The sequence below is a fragment of the Lactuca sativa genome, chromosome 4 (genome assembly GCF_002870075.4).
Source record: "Lactuca sativa cultivar Salinas chromosome 4, Lsat_Salinas_v11, whole genome shotgun sequence".
In the NCBI taxonomy this organism is placed as follows: domain Eukaryota; kingdom Viridiplantae; phylum Streptophyta; class Magnoliopsida; order Asterales; family Asteraceae; genus Lactuca; species Lactuca sativa.
Window position 1 is genome coordinate 350,783,758 of NC_056626.2, and position 26,470 is coordinate 350,810,227.

The 26,470-nt window shown below is 37.9% G+C and overlaps 1 protein-coding gene across 1 annotated transcript; it reads right to left on the bottom strand.

The window, feature by feature from the left end:
- Nucleotides 1-7,487: 7,487 nt before the first annotated feature.
- Nucleotides 7,488-9,436, bottom strand: LOC111902939 (galactomannan galactosyltransferase 1). The gene has a single exon (XM_023898742.3). The coding sequence runs from the start codon at nt 8,961-8,963 to the stop codon at nt 7,638-7,640; it is 1,326 nt and encodes a 441-aa protein (XP_023754510.1). The 5' UTR covers nt 8,964-9,436; the 3' UTR covers nt 7,488-7,637.
- Between the last annotated feature and the right edge of the window lie 17,034 nt (nt 9,437-26,470).

Sequence of the window (26,470 nt, forward strand, 5' to 3'; positions counted from 1 at the left end):
TCTCCTTTCACCCACTATAAAAGGCAGTCTCCACTCCCATTTACCTCTTTACTGCCTCCGAAATTTCAAGAGAACAAAAACTCCCAAAAGCTTTCCTGTTCATCATCTTCTTCAATCTTCAATCTTCAACAATGGCAGAATCATCATCCGTCCATGCTACCTCACAAATCCTTCCTATTCGTCCACAACAATGCCTGGTGATTGACCTCAACCCTCTGGCGTACGACTCTTACATGACGCCGATCATCGAGTGCCTGAAGTACTCCCAAATCGCTCCAGCTCTCTCCAGGATTGAGTCTGTGCCAATGGTGGTTCTCTCGCAAGTGTATGCGACTGCTTATTACGACAAAGCAGTTGAGCGGGTGTTCTTTGAGGTTGCTGATCACAAGACCTCGATTTCAAGGCAGCGATTCTGCACTCTGCTAGGGTTTGCTGCTGACTCTTCAAGAATCAATCCGGAAACGATTCCGGTGGGCCATCTTTACAACATGTTTTATAACATGGGGTACACGGAGGCGCTCGTCTCCATCGCAAAGTTCAAGAAGTCCTGCTTGCCGCCGCAGTGGAACGGCATGTTCACAGTCCTCTTCAAGGGCTTGTCGGAACGGAGCTCATCATCCGACGGTGCTAGTCGACTTTTCTTGTCGATCATGTATGCAGTCTACAACGGGATCAACTTGGATTTTGGGTTGGTCCTCTGGCAACAGCTCATCCAGAGCCTTTCTTCTTCATCACGGCATTCGGAGGTGTTGCTTGCCCGGTTCTGGATTCTTATCACCAAGTGGGCGATGAATAAGCTGGATATACCTACTGCTGCTGGTGCGGTGATGTCTTCAGTCGGTACTTTTCATACCACCAAGATAATCGTTTCTGATGCATCCAAATTTTCCTTCATTGGCTCTATTCCGGAGACAATGTACGACGATGTTCCTTCTGACAGCAAGATCATCAGGACGATCAAGGAGTTCAAACAGTCAGGGCCAAGGGAACTCACACCGGAAATGCTCAAGTCCATCCACGATGCTGACAAACCGGTGCCAAGGGGCAAAAAGGCGGACAAAGGGAAGCAAGCGACCAAAGCTCCTAAGGGTCCTTCTCCCAAGAAGAGGAAACAGACAAAAGCTGCACAGTCCCCACAGCCGAAGAGGAGGAAGACTCAACCGAAGCGCAAGCTTGTCATCCCTTCCTCTTCAAGTGACTCAGAAGGTGAGAGTTCGGGTTCGGACGGCTCTCAAGGAGGCGAAACCCCTCAAAGAGGCAACACCCCACCCCGATCTCCTACTCCAGACATGGAAATCCATCATTCACCCATCCCTTCACCCACACAAACTATCCCTACTTCCATTCCGACCATAAACCCCACTACCACTATTCCCCCAACCTCTGTTCCTATACCACCACCCATTTTCACTGATACAACAACAACCACTGCAAAGGTTACAACCAACGTATCTGATACAGGGGTTCATACCAGTGCAACCGAAACCCCACCCGTAACCGAACCACCTCAAACCGAAACCCATACAACCGAACCTACCCACACTCAACCACCACCCGAAACTACCCCATCCCATACTCAACCTGAACCTACCCAAACTACTACACCCCCAACTTCACCACCCCCACCATCTCCAGATAATGCCTCTGATGGAGATAATCCGTTCCTTGGCGATGATCACATGACCTTCGATTCGGTCTATTTTAGTCCGTTTCAGGTTCAGAGTGATGAAGAGGATGATGCTCCAGTGACAAAGAAGCATCTTAAGGAGCTCAACGAGAAGGTTGACTTACTTCTCGCTTCATCTTCCAACCAACACTCCTCTCTATCTGAAGCTGCACTTCAGAAGATTGTTGATGCCTTCTCCAGGGCTCAGCATGATTCGGTAGCCTCAGCCACTGCCGCCATCGACGCCTCTACCAAAGCCTGTGAGGCTGCGACCGCAAAAGTCGATAAACTATTCTCCGACGCCTCTTCTCTGTTGAAGTCATTACAGGAGAGTGCGGATTCTACCAAGACAACTTTGGAACCAATTGTTCAGCAATTGGCAAAGTTTGTCTCAACGGAGTTGACCTCGTTCGCCAACCTTCGCCAATCAATAAGCGACGACAACTCGGCCCTTCGTGCCTCCATTGATGAGCGCCTTGCTAAGCTACAAGAGGATCTTGCAGCTGAAAACTCTTTAATGGACGTTCTAGCAAGCAAAACCACGGCCCTAAAGGTCAATAGCACTCAGCTATCAAACTCTCAACAACAGCTTGAAGCTCTTCGATCCGAAACACGCTGCCTTATCAAACATCCTAGAAGCACACGATCCCATTCTAAACCATTCGGTGAGGCGAACCCTTGCTGAAAAGCTTTCTCCTGCCATGGATCTTCTCAGCAAAATAGAAGGCTTACCTAGTTTCGTGTCCAATCCGAAACAAGGGGGAGAAGAGCAGAAGACCGGATCGAAACTACCTCCTTCCTCTAAAGCTACTCACACAACCGAACCACCTCCGACTGGTCAAGCTTCAGGTTCGGATGTGAAGGACAAAGGGAAAAACATAGCTGAGGAAGAAGATGAAGATGAAGACAAGGAAACCATTGCGGACATGTTGAAACGAAAGAACAGTCGCAATGTTGATGAAGATGTAAATCGTGTGGCGCGAGAGGCTGAAGAAGCCGAACACAAGCAAAAGGAAGCCAACGATCTCCTTGAGACCAGGAAGACTCTTTTCCCTGCATGGACTCGGGAGCGAATGATCAAAGAGGCCATAGACACTCCCAGCATCTTATGGCTCGAGCCGGTGATTTCGTTCGACTGCGTTAATTCTGTCGATTCGCAGTTCGACATGCCGTTGACTCGAAAGGCGTTTATCTTCCACGCCTTCTCAAATATCTTTGAAGTCCCTCATCCGAACGCTGAGCTTGATAGGGAGCTCATCGACTTCTATCTGAAGGCTGCTCGTCCTCAGTATCTAACTTGGAGCGCCCAGAAGATAGTGAACGTTCGGGTACTGAAGCCTTACACCGAAGGTAGATTCATAAACGTTCGGTTCAAGGTGATTCAGGGATCTGCAAGAACTGCACATCATATCTCCCTGGCAGATCTACCGAACTTAAATCTTCATGATTGGATCGTTCTGCATAACATCCTCTTGACAAATGAAGCTGAATATGGTCCGATTATAGACCATATCAAGAGGATGATTGTCTGTTATATCATGGAGGTAGCCCTTATGGATCAGGAGGTAGCCACTGTCTTCAAGAAGAAACCGAAGATAGCTCCTGTGGGACCGGCCAGTGATCTCAATCAGATGAAGATGGGCAAGATCGACCCGAGACGCAATTTGGTTATGTTCACTAGAGCAGAAGGACAGAAATGTCTCTTTGCTTTAGTTGACAAACATCTTTACACCACTACCTGTCTAGAGCACGTGCTGTCAATCGTTCGAAGGTGTAAAGAGAATGCAGCGGATGATGTTAAGTACTTCAATGACATGATCCAGTGGTACATCAGGTTTAGGCAGACGATTCTGGCTCTTATCTCTCGTCTGTTTAACACCGTGAAGAAGAAGGTACCTGCTTCCGCTGCTGGCCCAAGTAACAAGTGAAGATCTCGCTCCAATTGACGCAAAGGGGGAGATTGTTGGGTTGAGGATTTGTTCAAGGGTTGCGTCCTTGGGCTCGAGTATTGTTTATTTATTTTGTATTCCGGTTTGGGCCTGTCCAACCGAGAGCCCATTATGTTTATTATATAAGTATATGCTTGCATGCATATTAGGTTAACGATTGATCTAGAGCATAACGATAGTTTTTACAGATTTCTTTGATCGTTCTTGTAACCTACCAATCCTCTACAGTTGATGTTCTTAATCGAGCTCTTCTGAGGATTTTGTTTTAATCATTCGACACGTTTGATTCACTTTTGCCTTGTTCTTATTTTCGTGTTCTTGCTGTTTTGTATTTACTTACCTGTTTAAGATCTAATCGATCTTCAAAGATTAAAGTCTTAATCTCATCATGAACAATATCAAGGTTCAAGCTGAGTGGTTTCCTGTTTAGCTGTTGGCGGCTGATTTTTGGTGTCTGTGGCTGATTTAGACCTTAACGTCTCCTCTACTAATACATGTATTCCACACAATTGTCTATGTGCCTTCATCTCATCTCTGCTCTTAGATGTCGATTGTGAACCAAATATATCTACAATTTTCGTCGTTTTCCTTGCCATTGTTGCCTTCCTTCAACCGACAATTTTTGTACCATTAGAAAATTTTGATGTCGCTGATGATTGTATTAGATGATACACCTTGTGCTCCACCTTGCCATTGTTGCTTCATATTCTTCACCCACTTTACAAAGTCAAAGGTAAAATGAAAAGGGACTAAAATCGATTCTAAAATTAGAAGAAGAAGGTTAGGTATTTCAATATGGTACATCTTATATTTTTCTCTATATATTTAAATCCGTCTTTAATTCTTTTTAATAAATCTTTGTGATTTAGTAGCAAATTTTCTTGGGTAAATTCAATCTGCATCTTTTTATTGAAGATGAATATCTTGATTTATGTAAGTCTAAACTTTAGTCTAGAAGATTTTACAAAGATCACGGAGCATTAGAGCATATACTATTAAAAACCGAAGACTTTTTAGTGTTGTATTTTCTTGTGTTGATTTTGTTCTTTTCTTATTGCTGGTAACATACTTGGTTTTTCAGATCGTTGAGACATTTCTCTTCCGGTGTTACCATCTTTTGTCCACTAGATGTGTATGAAAAATATCAATACGTATAATGCAATCAACCATCAACTTTTTATAAATATCTACCTTCCAAAAATCGAAAAAAAAAACTAAGAACTCTTTCACACCATGCAAACTCGCAACAAAATGAAAACTTTGGACCTATGGTGCTAGTCAAAACTTTTTTGGACCAAAGTGACAATTTTGAGCAAACCATAGGGACCATTTGTGCAGTTTTGTCAATTTTTTTTTATACTAAACACCAAACAGTAGACGAATTAGCAAAACAACAGACGATTCTAAAAATATACTGTTTCGTGGGCTAGATTAGTAATTAGCCCTAAATTTTCCATGACAACACAAGGAGTGTGCTACTCAATGTTTTAAAAATGAGGTTTTTGTTTGAATCAGTATGATAACTAGTTTCTTGTTATATTGTCGGTTTAACCGAGTTTCTAGAATTTTCATGCTTTTCTTATTTTCCTATGCTTACAAACATACAAGTTCAAACATTATAAAAAATACATAAAAACCAGTTAGAGGTCAATATAACTATATTAGAAAAACACATAACTATAGATATTACATCAATCCATACACATTAAAAATAAAAGAAAATACAATACTAAAACAAAATACAATTGAGATGAATACACATGTTTCAAAAAGCTCCGTAATATTACCATTCGTTGTTATTCAACATAAGAGGTGTTTAATAAAGGTCAAAACATCACCAATTTCTTTTTTCTTCGTAAAATGCTTTATTTTTGTTTGTTTTAATGCTTTATTTTTGTAAGTTTTTATTCAATTTAAAATGTTCAACCACCGACTAATTCGTTCGATATAAAAATAAACATATAACGTGGCCCTGGCCAGTTAAACTGCACACATACGTTTTCTGGTCCAACACATCTTTAAAACATTGTTGCTACTCTAGTTTAAAATATAAATGTAAGTTCAATTATTATTTTATTATACAAAATATAAATGTAAGTTCAATTATTATTTTATTATACAAAAGTTAAAGTATTGAATACACCATATGCCACGTCTAAACAATAAAATGACATGTTTCGATTAAGTAAAGTCGATAGGAGACAAAATAGTGGCAAGGAATCCATATATATTAAAAACAAAATAAAATATAATTTAGACGAATACACACGTTTCAAAAAACACCATAATATTATCATTTATTGTTAGTAAGAGGTGTTTAATAAAGGTCAAAACATCACCAATTTCTTTTTTCTTCGTAAAATGCTTTATTTTTGTTTGTTTTTATGCTTTATTTTTGTAAGTTTTTATTCAATTTAAAATGTTCAACCACCGACTAATTCGTTCGATATAAAAATAAACATATAACGTGGCCCTGGCCAGTTAAACTGCACACATACGTTTTCTGGTCCAACACATCTTTAAAACATTGTTGCTACTCTAGTTTAAAATATAAATGTAAGTTCAATTATTATTTTATTATACAAAATAATATAAATGTAAGTTCAATTAATATTTTATGGGATATATACAATAAAGTCCCAATATTTTCATCGATTTGACAAGAAAGTCTTAACCTTTATTTTTTTGACCGTAAAGTCCAAATTACCGGCAGTTTTTGACACTTTTATCATTTTTTCTCGGTTAGTCGGCAATTATGATTTTTTTGTCAACAAAATAAAGTTTAAGACTTTTTTGTCAAATTATCAATTAGGACTTTACTGTCAAAAAAATAAAGTTTAAGACTTTTTTGTCAAATCGTTGAAAATATTAGGACTTTAATGTATATATAATTTTTTTTTTGTTAGAAATTTAATGATATGATACTCTTTAAACATAAGAGTTATTGAAACATTCTCTAATCAACTAGATCCTATTGAAATTCTTTACGTTTGTATCTTGTTAAATCGTTTTTTAATCTCAACAAACCGACATTGAAGAAAATTGAGATAATCAAGAAAGAAAGAAAGAACCAAGGTTGTGTTGGCTTTTGCAGTCTCAAAAATGGAGAAATTAGAAACCTAAAAAAACGAAATTGCCCTGACTTTATATAAACACAAATAACGCATGCCTAGTCAAAAGGGTGTGAATATGGAGAAAGGGAAGAAGGGCAATTTCGTTATTTTCGGTTTCTTATTTCTCTATTTTTTTGGAGCTGCAAAAAGCCAACACAACCCTGGTTCTTTCTTTCTTGATTATCTCAATTTTTTTTAATATCGGTTTGTTGAGATTAAAAAAACGATTTAACAAGAAATAAACATTAAAGATTTCAATAGGATCTAGCAGATTAGAGAAGATTTCAATAACTATTATGCTTAAAGAGTATCATACCATTAAATTTCTAACAAAAAAATTATATATACACTAAAGTCCCAATATTTTCAACGATTTGACAAAAAAATCCTAAATTTTTTTTTTTTTTTTTACAGTAAAGTCCTAATTGTCGATTTAACAAGAAAGTCCTAAATTTTATTTTTTTGACAAAAAAGTTCTAACTACCGGCTAACCGGAAAAAAAAAGTAAAAGTATTAAAAACTGCCGGTAATTTAGACTTTGCTGTTAAAAAAATAAAGTTTAAGACTTTCTTATCAAATCGATGAAAATATTAAAACTTTACTGTATACATCCCTTATTTTATTATACAAAAGTTAAAGTATCGAATACACCATATGCCACGTCTACACAATAAAATGACATGTTTCGATTAAGTAAAGTCGATAGGAGACAAAATAATGGCAAGTGCAACCCATGAACTCTTATAAAAAAATTGACACTTTATCTTTTACTAGTTTTTACTGCTAAACATATTAAAAATTTGACAATCAAACCCTCAAAGTTATAATAATATACCAATCATACCCTCAAAAGCTCATTAGTCATTACAATTGCAAACTCATAACCAACATACGTACTATGTGAACTACTCAAGAAGGATAATCGAAGGGTAGAGGAACCACCGAGCTAGAATCTCCTAGACTCGGGTGCACGAAACCATAGGCACGCAACACTTGATTATCAGCAAAATTCAACACCTTCTTCATAGCGTCCCAACATTTCTGCACAGAGTACGACTCGTTATGCGTACCACTACACGGTTGACACCCGGTGAAATGCGTCATAAACGGTCGTCTCCACCCTTCAATCCCATACCCTACACCACCCAAATACTCCTCCAACAGCGCATAATAGCCTTCCCTCATCTTTTCAGCATGTCGTCTTCTTAAAATACGCACTTTTTGTTCAATAGTATTATATTTTTCATTTATTTTCTCTAATTTTCCCACAATTTCCTCCCAATACCCCTCGAAGTAATACTCATCTTCCACGTATATTTTATTCCCCCATTTTTCTTTTTCTTTTAATAATAAATAAACCAAACCCGTTTGATCGTCGGATTCGGGGAAAAACTTGTCTTTACAAGTTTCCTTCAAGATTTTGCCCCATTTTTCGTAATTCGGAGTCTGCGGACCCATACCCGACCACACATCCATGAAGTCAAGAGCCCATTGACTGTTTCGGATCAGGAAAACGCCGGCGTTTAACCCCGTCCAGCTTTTCTTCTTGTAGATCATCTCCGGCCAGCCATGGACGACGAAGTTGTGGTTTTTGTAACGTTTCAACGGTAACTTAAAGTCCATGTCGGTGAAAACGGCGTCGGAATCCACCCACCAGATCCACTCAGCTTCCGGGTGGGCCAACATCGCGGCCCGAACCGTTGGGATTTTGGCCCAATATGTGAACATTTCTGGATGGAATAAGACGTTGTTGTAGAAGATATCGTAGCCATGGATCCGACAGTAGTCTACTTTGTTCTTGAAGAAACGTAAGAGTAAATGATCTCCGATCGGGTTCTGACATGCTTTGGATTGTGACCCGGTTACCAACATGACCCGTTCTTCTAAACCCGAGATGAATCTTGGGTGCAGCGATAGCCATTCTTGTCGCTTTTCGTCCCAGTTTTTGATGGGTTTGTTAATGGTGTATGTTAGTTCCGGGTCGTCGTAGAATGTGGGCTCCGGCGGGTCGTGGGTCAGGTTGAAGTTAAGAACACCGGTAACAATGGTGTGGTTTATGTCGGGAAATATTTTGTAACTGTGACCTTTGGCTTTGAAATTGATGGTGTGGCGGGGAGAAGGGAAAGTGAAGCTGATTATCGGCCAGAAAGCCCATAGAAGTAGCAGAGCTACTGCAGTTCCGGCGACGATGGGAATTCCGTTGGAGAAAAACGATGATCTTCTCCGATTATGCATGGTGACGATTTGAATTGAAAGAACTCAATCGGTACCTTTTAATCGAGGGGGTTTCGATCATTTTCTCTCTCTGAGATGACGTTTGGTGAGATGGAATTTGGAAATGCCAAAGGGAATATTACATCAGCTTTGAAGAAAAATTGGAAGAAAAGGTGGGAAATTGGGGATAATTCCAAAAGCTGTTTCATGGGTTTTCTAAATTAGGGATTGATTACGCAGAGGATTGACTGGATACAGTGAGGAAGTGACGATGGTTTTAATGGCGTCGGTGCGGCGAGCGTTTTCTGGTTGTGGATGTAGAAAGCTTGTAGCAGGTTCTTCTTCGTCATGGTCGTACGAAGTACGGATTGTATGTGTTTGATTGTATGGTTGACACGTTGGCACCATTTGTCTAGTTTGTCCACGTGTGACAAGAGAATTTGCAAACAAATTGAAAAAGGCTGATTTAGTTGAAGTGAGCTGTAAATCTCTTTCAAAACCTTGATTTGTCTAAAAAAAATCGAACTAAATAATGAAGGTTTTTTTTTTTAAGTCACTGCAATACGAATTCATATTAACAGATATATATATATATATATATATATATATATATATATATATATATATATATATATATATATATATATATATATATATATATATATATATATATATATATTTTTTTTTTTGAACCGGCAAATACAAATATATAATCTACAGCTAAACTAACACCTAATTCCACCTATGTCCACGACGGGACATAGGCAAATCATTATTAGGCAAATCATTATCATAATTAATGATGTGAAAATTTTAAATAATATATTTTAAACTTTTTTAGAAACAATTACTCTTTTAATTACATGTTAAATTTAAATTTATAACTAACTTTAAATTTTTGGTATATTTTTTAATTAATAATTTACTTAAAATATTTGATTAGTAATTATGAATTTTTGCAATGATAATTAAATTAAATTTGTAACCATGATTCCTACAGGTTATAAACTAGTTCACATAATAAGTAAAAATTTAAGGGCTGTTTTTGTTGGTTCGGTAAAAAGGTGAATTTAATTTGTTTAATTTAGAATATATATATATATATATATATATATATATATATATATATATATATATATATATATATATATATATATATATATATATATATATATATATATATATATATATATATAGGGCTAGGTTATAATGTGTATGAACATCTATTGTGTGGACGTTTGGATAATGCTATTTTATGAAAATTATTAAGAGTTTATGTTTTTTAGTAATGTGTATACGTTTAATCTCACAGAACTATTGCTATTTTAATGGATTCTCACAAATTCTAATTCATTTTTGTTTTCATTCATCGTTTTTTATTTATTTTAATTCTTACAAAATACGACTCAATAAACATCCTGATAACATTCTGACAGAATGAAAATAATTAAAAAAATGTATAATAACCTTATAGATAATTTAATTAGTGAAAATGCTTAATAATTAAAATAATTATATAAGATTGAACGTATTTATATTATCAAACAACATATTTTCTTTGTAATTCTCACAGAATAGCATTATCCACACGTTAACACAATAGATGTCAATCCACATTTGAACCTAGCTCTCTCTTTCTCTCTCTCTCTCTCTCTCTCTCTTTATATATATATATATATATATATATATATATATATATATATATATATATATATATATATATATATATATATATATATATATATATTAGAGAACATTATCTCAGGTTGAATTAGTTCGGGGAACTAAGTGAGTGTGATTGATCGATTTTGAGGTAGGAATAAGAGAAGCTGTAAGGAGGGTTTCTTGTTGGTTCGCTTCAGAGATGTTTATAGCAAAAAAAACCCTAGATTTTTTTTGAGGGGGGGGGGGGGGGGGGAATTGTTTAAAGTGGGATGAGAGAATTAACAAAACGAGAGACAATAGGGGAGGTAGAGGAAGGTGGGTGTTCAAAATTTTGGAGGATTTCATTTTCCTTCTTAGCTAATTAATGGCGGAGTGAAAAAAATTGAAGACATGCCTAAATAAAATATAAAAGGACAACATTTTTTAGAACACACAAAAATATGTGCCCCAAATCTTTTAAATTTAATAAAGGATGACTTTTTTTTTTGTAAACGCAAAAATGCGAGTCATATATACACTACATGTCATTATTTGTTTGTCATTAAAGGCCTTTATTCTTGTAGTGATATGATCAAACATACTTATTCCTTTACAACCTACAATATTTTATGAACAACAAACAATTAGAGTAGTGTAAGTTTTCAATGATCATTAAAACTTATAAATTCTCAGAGGATTGATGAAAAATTTACACTAACTCTTAGAACTAAATTAGTCATTATAACTCATTTTTGTATGACTAACAATGAGCTTCAAACGACTAACACTTTCTTTACCCTAAGAATTATAGGATTGAAACATGCCTTCAAGACGAGTTGCCAGACGCAATCCTGGAACATTGTGACAACTGTCAATTTCTAGTCAAGTCAAAGTCAACGAGTCAAACCGGTCAACTTAACTAGTGCTTGTATGTTAGGGCTTAGTCTATGTTTACTAACATACAACTCTCTATCTTAATACAAAGTATCCCTTAAAAGTTTCAAATGTTTAGAAAATCTAAACCCTAAATAGGGTGAGTGATGTAACGACTCGATAAAACACTATTGCGTACCCTTCGGGGGTTTATAACACTGATAACAAGGTGTAGTAGAGTTTACAATCCTAGCACTACGGGGCAAAACACTAACAAATGTCACAAGCAAAGTCTCTATATATCTCTCTTACTACATCTCTCTCCCTCTCTCTCCCAAAATATCTCTCAAATTCTCTTTCAACTTTTTATAAACACCCGTACCGTCCCAACCCTGCAATTGGTCGAAAACCACTTGCAATGGGAAGTTTTTATGAAAAACAACACTTTGGAAGCGAAACCCTCTCAGGAAGCGAAACCCTCTCTTAAGAAGCGAAACATCTCGGATGCGAAACCTCTTGATGCGAAACCTCACTTTCGTTTCAGATCGGACACATTCACACCTAGCCAAGAAGATTCACTTATCACCTTCGAACCGAGACCACTGCATGCGAACAAAAGACCTTCGCTTCTAACCGACAACATTCGCAACGTATACCGACTTCGCATCTTACTCCGTGCCTCGTAGCCCCTAGCTCTCACACCAAGAGCTCTCGCATGCGAGCCTCTCGGTCCCACACTCTGCTTTCGCACTCAACAGGATCTCGCAGTGAACCTCCTTTTCGCGTCCAACCCTCTCACCTTCGTAGCTTCGCTTCTTAAGTCCGGTTTTTGACTACTTTCGCATTTTGAGTCCGTTTTTGATGTTTTGACGTGGGATTTTCACCCAATTTATTTTTTTGACATATTAGACCCTCTAAACTCATATATTATCCTCATCATAAAGATTTATTGATTATAGATCATATTTTTGTTTAGGATGAGATCAAAAGGACATAAAGGCACTTTTGACTTTTCCCATAAAGTTATGACACAAGCCACCTTTATATCTTCTTTATGTCACTATTCACACTCTAGCTAGTTAAATCATTATCCTTCTCATAACTTCTCCCAATAACCCGTCCAAATTACTTTATTCAAATCTATATAATCAATCTTAGGAGATTTCTTCCTTCTCACCCAAGATTTCACTCCTCACCAAAAAACAAACTTATGTCTCTCTCTCTCTCTCTCTCTCTCTCTAAGTCACGATACTTTTTCCCAAGAAGTGTTCTTGAGTTTTCCTCCATTTTTGGTAAGTATCTTCTTTCAACTTCTACATAATCGTCATACAAATCGTAAATCATTTACACAAATATCTACATATTTGTTCTTAGGATCTTTAAATCTTTAAACATCTTTCAATTGTTCTAGACTTGAAACTCCTCACCTTCACCCAAGATTTCATTCCTCACCGAAAACAAACTTTCTCTCTCTCTCTCTCTCTCTCTCTCTCTCAGCCATAATTGTTTTTCACAAGAAGTGTTCTTGAGTTTTCCTCCATTTTTGGTAAGTATCTCCTTTCAACGTCTACACAATATTCACATCTTCATACAAATCATACATCATTTACACAAATATCTACATATTTGTTCTTAGGATCTTCAAATATTTAAGCATCTTTCAAGTGTTCTTGACTTGAAACTCCTCATCTTTAACCTTCCACCACCAGAAATCACAAAAGGTGAGTTCATACCCCTACATTTTCATGATTTCTTCCATCAGCTTTTAACAGAAAACTTGTGTCCTGTTCATGGACTGTTTTGACCATCTTAAGCTTAATATTTTTCAAAACTGTAGAAGGTGCAACTAGCTCAGGTTTATACCTTTCTAATAACTACTCGCATGTGTTCATACGATTTTGCTACACTTTATGTCGATTTTTACAAAACAGCCTATCATTTCAGAAATGATTTCGGACCAGTCTGTGAAGATGAACATTTTGACATTGGTTTGAGACCACTAAAAATAACAATAAAAATTATGAAAAAAATAGACTCATTTTATAAACTCTCAGAGTTTACGGACTCAGTTTTTAACTCACGATGATTTTTCTATAATTTTTCTATTAACGTTGACTGAAAAGTAAAACTAGAAAAATTATCCATATATTTACTCACACTTTGTAACATGTTGAGCAAAGTGTGTAACAATATAAAGATACATGTTGATTATATTTCATGCTATTTTACTTCCATGAAAAGAGAATAATCACACACATATGGATTTTCATCACTAAAAAACATTTGTCATAAACTATAATAGGTATAGTTTATGGTTCACTTATGTTACAAACTTTCTATGGAAGGTTTCTTTTCCACTACAAAAGGGTTTTTCATTCACACTACATGTAAACTCGTTAAATCAAATTTGTGAGCTAAGTCTTCACGTAGACATTAGTGTACCTACGAAGTCCTGTATTATAACCAAAATTTCTTGTAGGCAGAGCATGATACTTGTGTATAGATCTATATTGGGATTGACAATCCCACACCTAAGCTGCATGCAACAACTAGACCGGTAGGTCTGGGGTGACCGATGTCATAACATTACCAACGCCTGAAGAACATCGTAACAGGCCATCTATGTCATTAGCATGGTTATAATAACTCGCATAGGTAAACAATGATACATATATTTTACGGGGAATTACTACACTCAAACGGTTTTATTCACTCTAAAACTACATATACTATCATAAATACGGAAAAAATACTTGTACTTTCGGTATTTGGTATTTAAGACTGCAACTCATTTAACAAGGAGAATATTGGATTTTTCTGGAAAAAACACTACTTTTACAAATAAAGAATTTCAACCCTACATATAAAAGTTTATGAACTTACCAACTTAATTGTTGACACTATTTAAAAATTACTTGTATTCTTAGGTATTCATTAGAACATGTAACTACCAAACTTTTTGAGGATGGGACACTAAGGCGTTAAACAATTCATTTTATCATTATATTGTAATTGATTTTGAAACATATAACTCATGAAACCATGTAACTTTTTCGATTATATTTATGATGGTTGTGTTTATTTTGGTCACTATTATACTCGTTATGATACTATACATGGAGTCATCCCACCCCCGTACGTTTCCGCCATCCCTAGGTTGGGGGTGTGACAAACACAAACACGAAGACCTAACCTGGATCTTACACCAGTAATGGACATAACGGCTATTGAAGCGATGGTCACTCAACATGTCACTGGCGCTCTCACTAACTACGAAGTCAACAAGAACAATGGATTCGTAAGTGGCGCAGAAAATGGAAACACAAATGGAGGCGTAAGTAGCTCAAATGTCAACAACGGAGGAGACCCTAGAGTCTATATTTACAAAGACTTCATGAACTGCAAGTCGAAGTTATTTTATGGAAACAAAGGGATAGTCAGACTAACTCATTGGATTGAGAAAATAGAGTTAATGTTGTAGATAAGCTTTTGTCCTGATGACACAACCCTGACATGGTGGAATGACCATGATAACATCATGGGTATCGATTTCGCCAATGCTATTGAAACGTCCATTAAAAAACCAAAAATTTTATTTTTTATTAAGGTAAAATTTCACAATTATAAATCCATTTTAAGAAAACCATTTACCAAATTATATTTGTCAAAAATCAGAGTAATATAATAAATGCGAAATCTTCAATTCTGTTAATGAGTGTGTACATTCATGCCTTCACCTTCACACAATCACCAATAGAATATGAAAACATAAACAACTGGTAAGCACAAAGCTGAGCGAGTTTCCCACAAACCAGAGGTGAGATAGCCACCCGACCAGATGATCCTACTATAGAGCCACAACCAAGCAAGGAAGATGTAACATCCCAAAAATAAGACCCAAAAAATTTTTAATTTAATAAAAATGATATCCCAAATACATCATCATAAAAATCCAGATAAACAAATGTATCAATCAATATAACATATCAGAGTAAATCAAGAAAATGCAGAACGAGGTGGTGTGTGCCCTGCAATCATCCTGAGCTCTTCCTATTGGAACTAGAAGTACCTGAAACATAAACTGGAAACTGTAAGCACAATGTTTAGTGAGCTCCCCAACATACCACATACAATACATACATAGCACATATTGGGCCCTACCCAAATGAGTATAACAGGCCCCACCCTAACTCGCATAACGAGCCCCGCCCAATGAGTATAACGGGCCCCTAACTCATATAACAGGCCCCACCCAATGAGGATAACGGGCCCCACCCTAACTCGCATAATGGGCCCCACCCACATACAATTTGTATAAGCATAACAGGTAATAGCATACATAATAACCATCGGGCCCCGCCCAGTAAGCATAAAAGCACATACACATACAAGTGTCACATAGACAATGAGTATTCTAACATAACAGATCATGGGTCGGCATTAGTGCCTTCGAATCGCTAAACACGGTGAGAAAACTCACCTCGAACTGCTATATCACACCAAAAGATCTTTGGCTGCAAGTTTGACAGATCCCTGAGCTATCATACCAAATAACATCCAATTAATAATTAGACTCCAATATATAACTATCAGTCTAAAATTAGGGTAAAAAGACCATTTTTACCTCTTACCTAGTTTTGTCCAAGATGAAGGCCCAAACTCAAAATCCAAAAGGCCCAAACATGGTGCAACAACCAAAATAATCATACAAGGCCCAAACGTGGCCCAATTTTCCAAATTGGGCCCAAATCCCTTCCAAGGGCCTTAATCCAATGTCCAACATATTCCCAACCCACAAAACATAAGAACTCAGATTGCCCAACAATACCTGAGCATCTAAGCCCAAAAGAATGGCCTAAACCAAAGATCCAATTTGCGAAGCCCAACTTACTGAGTACGTGAGGTGTACTCCACATGTATGCACAACGTACTCGTTTTAGGGCTTGTACGCTAAGCGTACATGCTTGTGCACCCAACGTACTCCCCCATTCAACCAAAAATCATTTCTACCTCTTAATCCATAAAGACTTTACTCCAAAACGAAGTTCTGTCTTCCTTGAGTTGATTTATCACATAAAGTTGCTAACTTTACGTGAGTGCGTGGCTTAATGAATCTCTTAAAGATAAAAAGGACTTAATAAGTGACTTAATGCATGCATGTGACCATAAACCACATAAAGCTTGCACCTTTATGCTTAAGAACCTCATAATATGCTCACATAAAAAAGTACAAGCCCCATAAACGTCTTAACTCATAAACCAATCCAAAAGGGACCAAAAGCATAAAATCAATACATAAAGAGATCTAAGTATTCAAAACCCAATGTATGAACTTGATAACTCAAAAGACTTGCAGAATGAGTGATGATTCCGGATCTCTAAGTTTCCCACCAAGCTATGAACCTTCCACCTTCTTTAATCTCTTCAAAATGAGCAAGACAAACACCAACTTCGTCTCAGGAGCTCAAAACCACAATAATGGAGGCTTAAGGTTAATTTTAGGGTTTTAGGGAAATGGAGGCTCGTAAAGAGGCTAGACCTAGGGACTTAAGGTCTTTATATAGGGTGCAACACCCATAATTTAGGGTTTCATTAACCCTCTAAGTACACCAGGCATAACCCTTGTATGCCCAACATACGAGGCCTAACATCTGCGATCTATCTCCGCCTTAGTACGCTAAGCGTACCATGTGGTACGCCCCATGTATTGGCTTCTCAGCTAGTATGCTAAGTGTACCATGTGGTATGATCCGTGTACTACTCCAGGGACCAACATGAAATAATTCAATATAAAAGAGCTAAAAGGAGCATACCCCAAATCCAAGTGTTACAATTCACCCCCACTTGAATCAGAGTTCGTCCTCAGAGTCCGCTGCCTCAAAAAGCTCTGGATAGTGCTCCCTTATCTCCTCTTCGGGCTCCCAAGTCCACTCCGACCCCTTGTGGTGTTGTCATTGCACCTTTACTAACTCGACAACCTTGTTCCTCAATGTTTCGTCTTCTAATCTAGAATCGCCATCGGTCTCTCAATATCACTCAGCCGGTCATCCACCTGAATATCCTCTAATGGTACCACTACCGTATCATCCAGTAAGCACTTCTACATCTGAGAGACGTCGAACGTGCTATGAATCTAACTGAGCTCATCTTGAAGATCCAAGCGATAAGCAACCTGAACCACCTGAGCCAAAACCCTGAAAGGACCAATACCTGGGGCCCAGCTTGCCCAGCTTCTGAAACTGGATGATACCTTTCCAAGGTGAAACCTTAAGGAGAACCATATCTCTAACCTGGAACTCCAAATCTGACTGACGCCTGTCGGCATAACTCTTCTGCCGACTCTGAGATGTCTGGAGCCAACTCCAAACCTGCTGAATCAGCTCAGTGGTCTTGAGACAACTTTAGTAGTCCCCATAACTTGTTGACCAACCTCACCCTAAAAAACTGGGGTCCTACACTTCCTCCCATAGAGCATCACAAAAGGAGGTCGATCAATGATGGGATGATAACTGTTGTTATACGAAAATTCCGCTAATGGAAGATACGTATCCCAACTCCCACCGAAATCCAGAACACACGCCCGCAACATATCCTATAGGGTCTGAATAGTCTGCTCACTCTGACCACTGGTCTACGAATGGAATGTTGTGTTGAAATGGAGACGAGTGCCCAACTTTGGAAGTGCATGATGCAGCTGCAATGTATGCAGCTTCTGTAGTGGATAAAGAGACACACATCTGCTTCTCTTTGTCATGCCGAAACTGACATCCCCCAAAAGTGTTTTTACGATCAAGTCTACATCCACCAAGATCAACATCAAAATATGCTTTCACAAAGAAACCGAAGTTAGAAGGATACCAAATTTTGAGAGAGGTTGTTCTTTTGAGGTATTGGAATAAGTTCTTCACATCAATCATATGTGGTTCACGGGGATTTACCTGAAACTTGACACAATAACAAACAACAAACATAATATCCGGACAACTCGATCTTAGATACATTAAAGACCCAATGATCTGTCGATATAGAGTGATATCTACTGTCAGCTTGTCGAAGGAAGAAGTAAGCTTCATTCCGAAGGCCATTGTAACCTCGACCTTTGAATCACCCACGATACCAAATTTCGCTAGCAAGGTCTTCGTGTAGGCTTCTTGGTTGATAAATATACCCTCTGAACTATGTGTAATGTTTAAACCATGGAAAAAGTTAATTGGATCCATGAAACTAATTTCAAATTTAGTTTCCATCATTTTTCGAGATTCAATAGTTAATATAGGATTAATGGATCCAAAAATGATGTCATTAAAATAAATCTTAACGATCATTAACTGGTCACCATTTTTCTTGAGAAAGAAGGTTGGGTCAATCGAACATTGTTTAAATTTTGATATTTTCAGAAAATGAGTAAGGATTTCATACCATGCCCTAGGTGCTTGCTTCAGACCATACACAACCTTATCCAATATATAACAATGATTTGGATATTTTTCATTAACGAAACCTGGTGGTTGTTCAACATAGACTGTTTACTCGACTTCACCGTTCAGAAATACACACTTCACATCCATCTGAAAGACTTCAAAATTTTTGTGAGCGACATATGCAAGAAAGATCCAAATAGATTCAAGTCTTGGAACTGGTGTGAATGTCTCTTCTTAGTCTATACCTTCCTCTTGGCAGTATCCTTTCATAACCAGTGGTGCCTTGTTGTGAATCACATTTCCTTCCTTATCTAATTTATTCCGAAACACGCATTTCATTTCGACGACTGAGGCATCCTTGAGAGTGGGAACTAGTCTCCAAACATTGTTTCTCTCAAATTCATTGAGTTCTTCCTGGATAGCTTGAACCCAATATGCATGATCAAGAGCATTCTTTATAGTTTTATGCTTAGAGATGAACAAATTAAACATGCAAAAGTCCATTTTGAAAATAATGCAGTTTATTTCAATTTTTGTTGTGCCATTTTCAGAACGCCTAAAGATGAGTCTTCAATTACTTTAGATATTAGTGTTGGATTAGTATCTAAGGCTATAACTATATTTGGTAAGTGCTTGACCCGATTGTGCATGGTTCTTTTGGGTTGCCTTCACCATAGCAACTTGACATGGTGATTTATATAGAGAGAAGATTATTATTAATATATTATATGAATAATATATTAAAGGAATAATAATATTATTTGATTAATATAAGTCATAAGTTAATTAGGAATTAATTTGGTGACTTAAAAAAGGGACATAAACTGTCAAATGTGTGATAGTTGTATTTTGGGCTAAGAATCCTTATGGATATAGGGTTGGACGATTTTAGGGATGTGGATCACCTAGAAGTCGTCCAAGGCATTATCCATAGAGGTTATTGGATTGCTTTGAGGCTAAGTTATCCAATTAGGTTTAAAGGTTAAATCCTAGGAGCTCATAGTATAAATAGATGCATAGGGTGAGGGAAATCGGCACTCATGCAAGGCAAGGAACCTTAGGGCCGACTTCTCACCCTCCTCCCTCTCTCTCAAATTACCTTCTTGCTAGTTGGTGTTTGTAAGCCATTAGAGGAGTGACATTTGTGACTCTAAGCTCCAAGAAGAAGAAGTTTTCAAGCAAGTAACTCAAGGTATTCTTCTAGATCTATTCTTACATGTTTTGATTGTTTGCATACATTAGCGCTAGCCATGAAAGTCTTGGATATAATGCATGTTCAATTAGAGAAACCTATATCCAAGCTTTAGGGTTTGTATGTGCACATAGGAAAGTTCTTATGGCTCAAACCCATCAGCGGTATCAGATCCTTGATTGGTTTCAATTGAATGTGATGCTTAACTGTTTTGCTTTCTGGAAAATCGTTTTCTTCACCTCTGTTCGACCCAACTCGACGAGTTGGCCCTACTCGGCGAGTCCAAAGCTTGACTCGGCGAGTCCGAGCGTCAGACAGAGGATAATTCGGGATTTTGTTGTTGTTTTGTCATGGATTGATACCTAAATCGTTTTATTATGTAAAAATCCGAATTTTAACCTAATATAATGATTATCCTTGACATAACAGTAGATAATTTCAAATCTTTTGGATATTGATTATTTATATGATAAATATGGACTATTTAAGATTGTTTGGTAATTATCTAATGATTAAAATAAGATTAGGTCAAATATAGATAATTATGGAATTAATTGCTTAGTTTGAATTATTTGTTATTTGATCCTTTTAGTTTTGAAAGGTCAAAATTTATCCCGAAGTTTTGAAATTTGAATTTTGTGATTAAAAGTTTAATTTAGAAGAATTTAAATTTCAACCCTTAGAGTTTTACAAGTTTAAAATTCAACCCTATACTATTATATTATTAAAAGCTTAATAGATATATAAGTATAATTAAAATGCTAGTCTTACCATTAGTAGGCCTCATTCAGGAAGCCGGTCTATAAGGTGGGTATATGGTTGCGGCCTATAAAATGACGCTTAATGGGTGTACACTCACACCCACCGCTTGCTTGACTGGTGGAGGGTCGTTAGCCGAACGGGTAGGACATGTCACACCCCAAAACGAAGAACGGCGGAAACGTTCTGGGGCGGAGGACGTCATGTAAAGTATCACAACACAGTAAATGTAAATAAGCAAACAACATCATCCATTGCATTAAATATATAATTTTAATACAAGCATGTTCTGTACAGTTATAGACACCAAAATAATGTATATCAAAATAATAAGATGAGTCTTGGATGCGCTCCATCTTCTCAAAAGCTGGCCTTGGTACCTGTCTACTGATGACCTGAGAATACAAGTTATTTTGAAAGAGTTTATCAGCATTAAGCTGGTGAGTTCATAAGTATTTTAGTGTCGGTATTTGTTATCAAAAATGTTTGAACCTGTCTCAAGTATAAGTCTGTAAAATGTAAGCAATTGTTTGTAAAAGTTTGAATTCCTTAGAAAAACCTATATTTTCTATTAAAGTAACCTTCTACCAAGGCTTAACTGTTTTGTATGCTCGTTTGTTGTAAAAGTGTGTAATTTCCCAAATGTAACTATCATTTAACAAAATATAGTTTGTACATTAATGTTTAAGTGAAATAATCACTAAATATATGTAATGGGTAAATCATTGTAGTACTGTAGTTTTGTATTATAGGAACTACTACTATACTAACTACCTTAAACCGGATTTAAATTAAGGTATAATGTGATAAATTGCACCATACTATCGACTGGTAACAACGACATACGGATGGTCGTAATAACGGAATGACGTTTGGCACCTGCAGACCTGTAGGTCCGGCTGTAGCTAGCAACAAGGTGTAGGATAGTCAATCCAGTATAGATCTATACGCAAAATCACGCTCTCCCTCCAAGAGAATTCTAGCTACAACTCGGGCCATGACATTTAAGGCATGCTCCGATACAGTGGATCACAATTGTTAACGTATTCTTGTATATGTAATGTAATGTTTCTCGTTCTAGTATAGTTGTATATGTTCTCTTCCTAGTATAGTTGTATATGTTCTCTTTCTAGTATAGTTATATATGTTCTCATAGTAATGTAATGTATATGCTCATGAATGAACTGACTCATTGATCTAGAAGTTGTAGTAGTATGATCCTGTGTTACCCCGATGGTAACTTACTAATGATGTGTCTAGTACGCATGAATATGGAAGTACCTTTATGTCTATATATGTATATTTGATATATAATTAATATTGAAACGACATTCGGATGGTTACCCGAAATCCCACCAGACCACATCCAAATCGAGAAAAAGGAAATAGGGTGGATGGCCTTCCTAAGCCCTTTAAACATTACTTATATATCTATACATATATGGGCATGCAATTTATAAGAAGTAAAACAAAGTTTAATAAAAGCATTTGATAAGTAAAAGAGTTTGTAAAACATTTTGAAGTAAAACAGTTTGATAAACAGTTTGAACAGTGATAAAATCATTTGTTTTCTAGTTATTAATCACATGTGATTGATGTAAATCACATGTGATTGATGCAATAACTATAAGTATTTAAGTTTTATCCCCCCATAAAGTTTTTAAAACATTTAAAATCATTTCAAAGGTTAATTAAAGGGGTATGAACTCACTTGCGGTGAGCGGTTTGGATTGTAGTATCGGATACCGTGCTAGGTGGCAAACAGAGACTTGTTCACACGCACGAGCCTAGTTATCATATAATGAGCGTATATATAAGTAATTAGCCAAATAAAAACTTAATGAAATAAGTTGGGACACTTAAGAACATGTAAACACTTTGTATAAGTGTTAAAGGTCCTAAGGGTTGCTTCTAGGTTGTTACGGGACAAGGCTAAAGGGGTTTAATGTACCAAATAACCTTGAATAAGAGTTTACTACCCAATAAACCCCACACAAGGAGTTTGCGGTCGTAAACCCTTGAGTTTATGGCCGTGAACTCCAATCTTGGTGGTTTTGGGTGTTTTACGGTGCTAAATGATTTCTAGAATAAGCCTAGCTTGGTGGTTTAATCCTTTGGGTAGTTTAGGGCATAGATAATACTCCTTTGAGGAGTTTAAGGCCAAGTGACCATATCCCTTAGAGTTTATGGCCGTAAACTCTCATGGGATGGATGTTTTAATTCTTGTAAGTCTTTTGCACAAGTAGGATAATTTCTAGGCTTTTGTTTAAGGCTAAGGGGGACTCTAGGCACACTTTGGTGCCCTTACTTTGTGTTTACGGCCCAAGAGCATATCCTTGGCCATAAAATCCCTTTAAGGGGTGTTCTTGATGTTTAAAAGTCCATAAATTAGCTAGGATTAAATGGGGTTTAATGTCTAAAGCCTTAGGAATAATTAAAACACATTTTTGGCCCTTGAAATTGGTGTTCACGGTCCAAGAAGTTCTTGGGCCGTAAACACCTATAACTTGGTGTTTTTGGTTGCTTTCTAGTCTCAAATGTACCAACATATTATCCTAAACTAGTTGCCTAACAAGGAAATGGGACTAGATGCCTTTAAGATCCATTTTGGAGTTTACTCCCCAAGAACGTTCTTGGGCGGTAAACTCCCGGATCTCACATATTTGACATGTAATCTATGTTATGAAGCTTAAAATAAGTATTATAACACAACTAGGGAAGTGTAATCACGATTTGGGATGAAAACCCGAAGATCCGTGAGAGAGAAAATGGCTTTTCTCTAGTTGGAAATGTGAATAATGAATAAATTTAGTTCATAATTCTATTTATAGTCCTGAAATATTTTTGGCAAAAATATTTTTATTCCGGAATTGGACTATAACATTATGAAGTTTTGAAATGCTCAAGTTTCACAAACCCAGGAGCATCCACTCTCCTGATATCTCCTTAAACGTAAGCCCTAATGTACACAAACTTATTCGGAAAAGTCTGAAAATCACTGAAACTGGACTAGCTTCTATTGAATAGATATTGTTCGTATAAAATGGAAATTTTGGGTTGTCACATCATCCCCCCGTTAGAAGGAATTTCGTCCCAAAATTAGAATTTAAGCAAAAGAAGTTACAAACAATTAAGCGAAAAGATGAGGGTATTTCAAGTTCATTTGATCCTCGCGTTCCCAAGTGAATTCCGGTCCTCGCTTGGCGTTCCAGCGAACCTTCATGATAGGGATGCAACTTGCTTCGTCTGCTTGACCTCACGGTCCATGATCTCTACCGGTTCTTCCACGAAGTTGAGGCTCTCATTGATCTCGATCTCGTCGAGTGGGATTACAAGAGTCTCGTCGGACAGACACTTTTTCAAGTTAGATACGTGGAATGTAGAATGTATGTTACGAAGTGCGTCGGGTAGGTCGAGTTTGTAAGCTACGGGGCCGACTCTTGCAAGAATCTCGAAAGGTCCTATGTACCTCAGATTAAGCTTCCCACGCTTTCCGAAGCGTATCAAGCCCTTCCAGGGTGAGACTTTGAGAAGGACTCGGTCTCCCACCTGAAATTCCAAAGGTTTTCTTCCTTTATCAGCGTAGCTCTTCTGTCGGTCTCTAGAGGCTTTCAATTGTTCACGAATCTGAACGATTTTCTCTGTCGTTTCCCGAATGATCTCCGGACCGGTGAGAGTACTTTCGGAAGCTTGCCCCCTGGCTAATTGGGTATCACCCACCTCAGCCCAGCACAGAGGGGATCTGCACTTTCGGCCGTAGATGGCTTCAAATGGAGCAGCCTTGATGCTCGTGTGATAACTGTTATTATAGGAAAACTCGACAAGGGGTAAATGAGTATCCCATGCCTTCCCAAAGTCAATCACGCAGGCTCGCAACATATCTTCCAGTGTTTGGATGGTCCTCTCACTCTGTCCGTCGGTCTGTGGATGGTAGGCTGTGCTCATGTCCAGCCTTGTTCCTAGGGAATGTTGTAGTGATTGCCAGAATCTTGAGGTGAACCTACTATCTCTATCGGAGATAATGGACATAGGTACACCATGTAGCCGTACGATTTCCCTAATGTATGTTCTCGTAAGTTTCTCCATCTTGTCAGTTTCTTTGATAGGCAGGAAGTGTGCAGACTTGGTCAATCTATCGACGATGACCCATATGGTATCAAGTCCACCCGTTGTCTTGGGCAACTTGGTTATGAAATCCATAGTGATCCGCTCCCACTTCCATTCTGGGATCTCTGGTTGTTGCAGTAAACCAGAGGGCTTCTGGTACTCGACCTTAACCTTTGCGCAAGTAAGGCATTTACTTACGAAGGCAGCAATCTCTGCTTTCATATTAGGCCACCAATATAGCTTTTTAAGATCCAGATACATCTTATCTGAACCTGGGTGGATGGAATACCGAGTGTTGTGCGCCTCGGTCATGACCAAGTCTCGGAAACCACCGTGTTTCGGTGTCTAGATCCGGTTCATGAAATATAAGGCTCCGTCACCCTTGGCTTCTAAATTCTTGTCCATTCCTCTAAGGGATTCACTCGTCACATTTTCAGGTTTCATGGCTTCAAGTTGAGCTGCCTGAATTTGCTTAGACAAGTGTGAATGGATGGTTATTGACAATGACTTGACTTTGCGACCAGAATATTCCTTCCGACTTAGGGCGTCTGCTACTACGTTGGCTTTACCCGGATGATAACGAATATCGCATTCATAGTCACTGAGTAGCTCGACCCACCGTCGTTGTCTCATGTTGAGCTCCTTCTTATCGAAAATGTGTTGTAAACTCTTGTGGTCGGTAAAGATAGTGCTTTTCGTTCCGTACAAGTAATGTCTCCAGATCTTCAGAGCAAACACCACTGCTCCTAGTTCATGATCGTGGGTCGTGTAGTTAACCTCGTGTGTCTTCAACTGTCTCGAGGCGTAGGTGATGACCTTACCTCGCTGCATCAGAACACACCCGAGCCCTTGATTCGATGTATCGCAATAAACTATGAAGTCTTCTATCCCTTCAGGGAGGGATAGTATTGGCGCAGTGCACAAGGCTCGCTTGAGCGTTTGGAACGCTCTCTCTTGTTTCTCTTCCCAGTCAAAGGCCACGCCTTTCTGGGCCAGGGTTGTAAGAGGTTTCGCTATTCGGGAGATGTTCTGTATGAATCTGCGGTAGTAGCCAGTGAGACCTAGAAATTGACAAATTTTTGTAGGCGTCTTGGGTGCTGACCAGTTCTCAATGACTTTAATTTTGGATGGGTCCACGTGGATTCCCTCTTCGCTTACCACGTGTCCTAAGAATTCGACTCTTCGGATTCAAAATTCATATTTCGAGAACTTCGCATAAAGTTTCTCCTTTCGTAATGTCCCTAGAACTTGTCGCAGGTGATCGCCATGTTCTTCCTTACTTCGGGAGTAGATCAGGATGTCGTCAATGAAAACGATGACGAACTGATCCAAGTAAGGTCGGCATACTCTATTCGTCAGATCCATGAAGACTGCAGGCGCATTGGTCAATCTAAATGGCATCACCATGAACTGGTAATGTCCGTAACGAGTTCGGAAGGCTGTCTTCGGCACATCCTCCTCTAGTACTCGTAACTGGTGATATCCGGATCTCAGATCAATTTTGGAAAAATAGTTCCCCCCTTGCAGTTGGT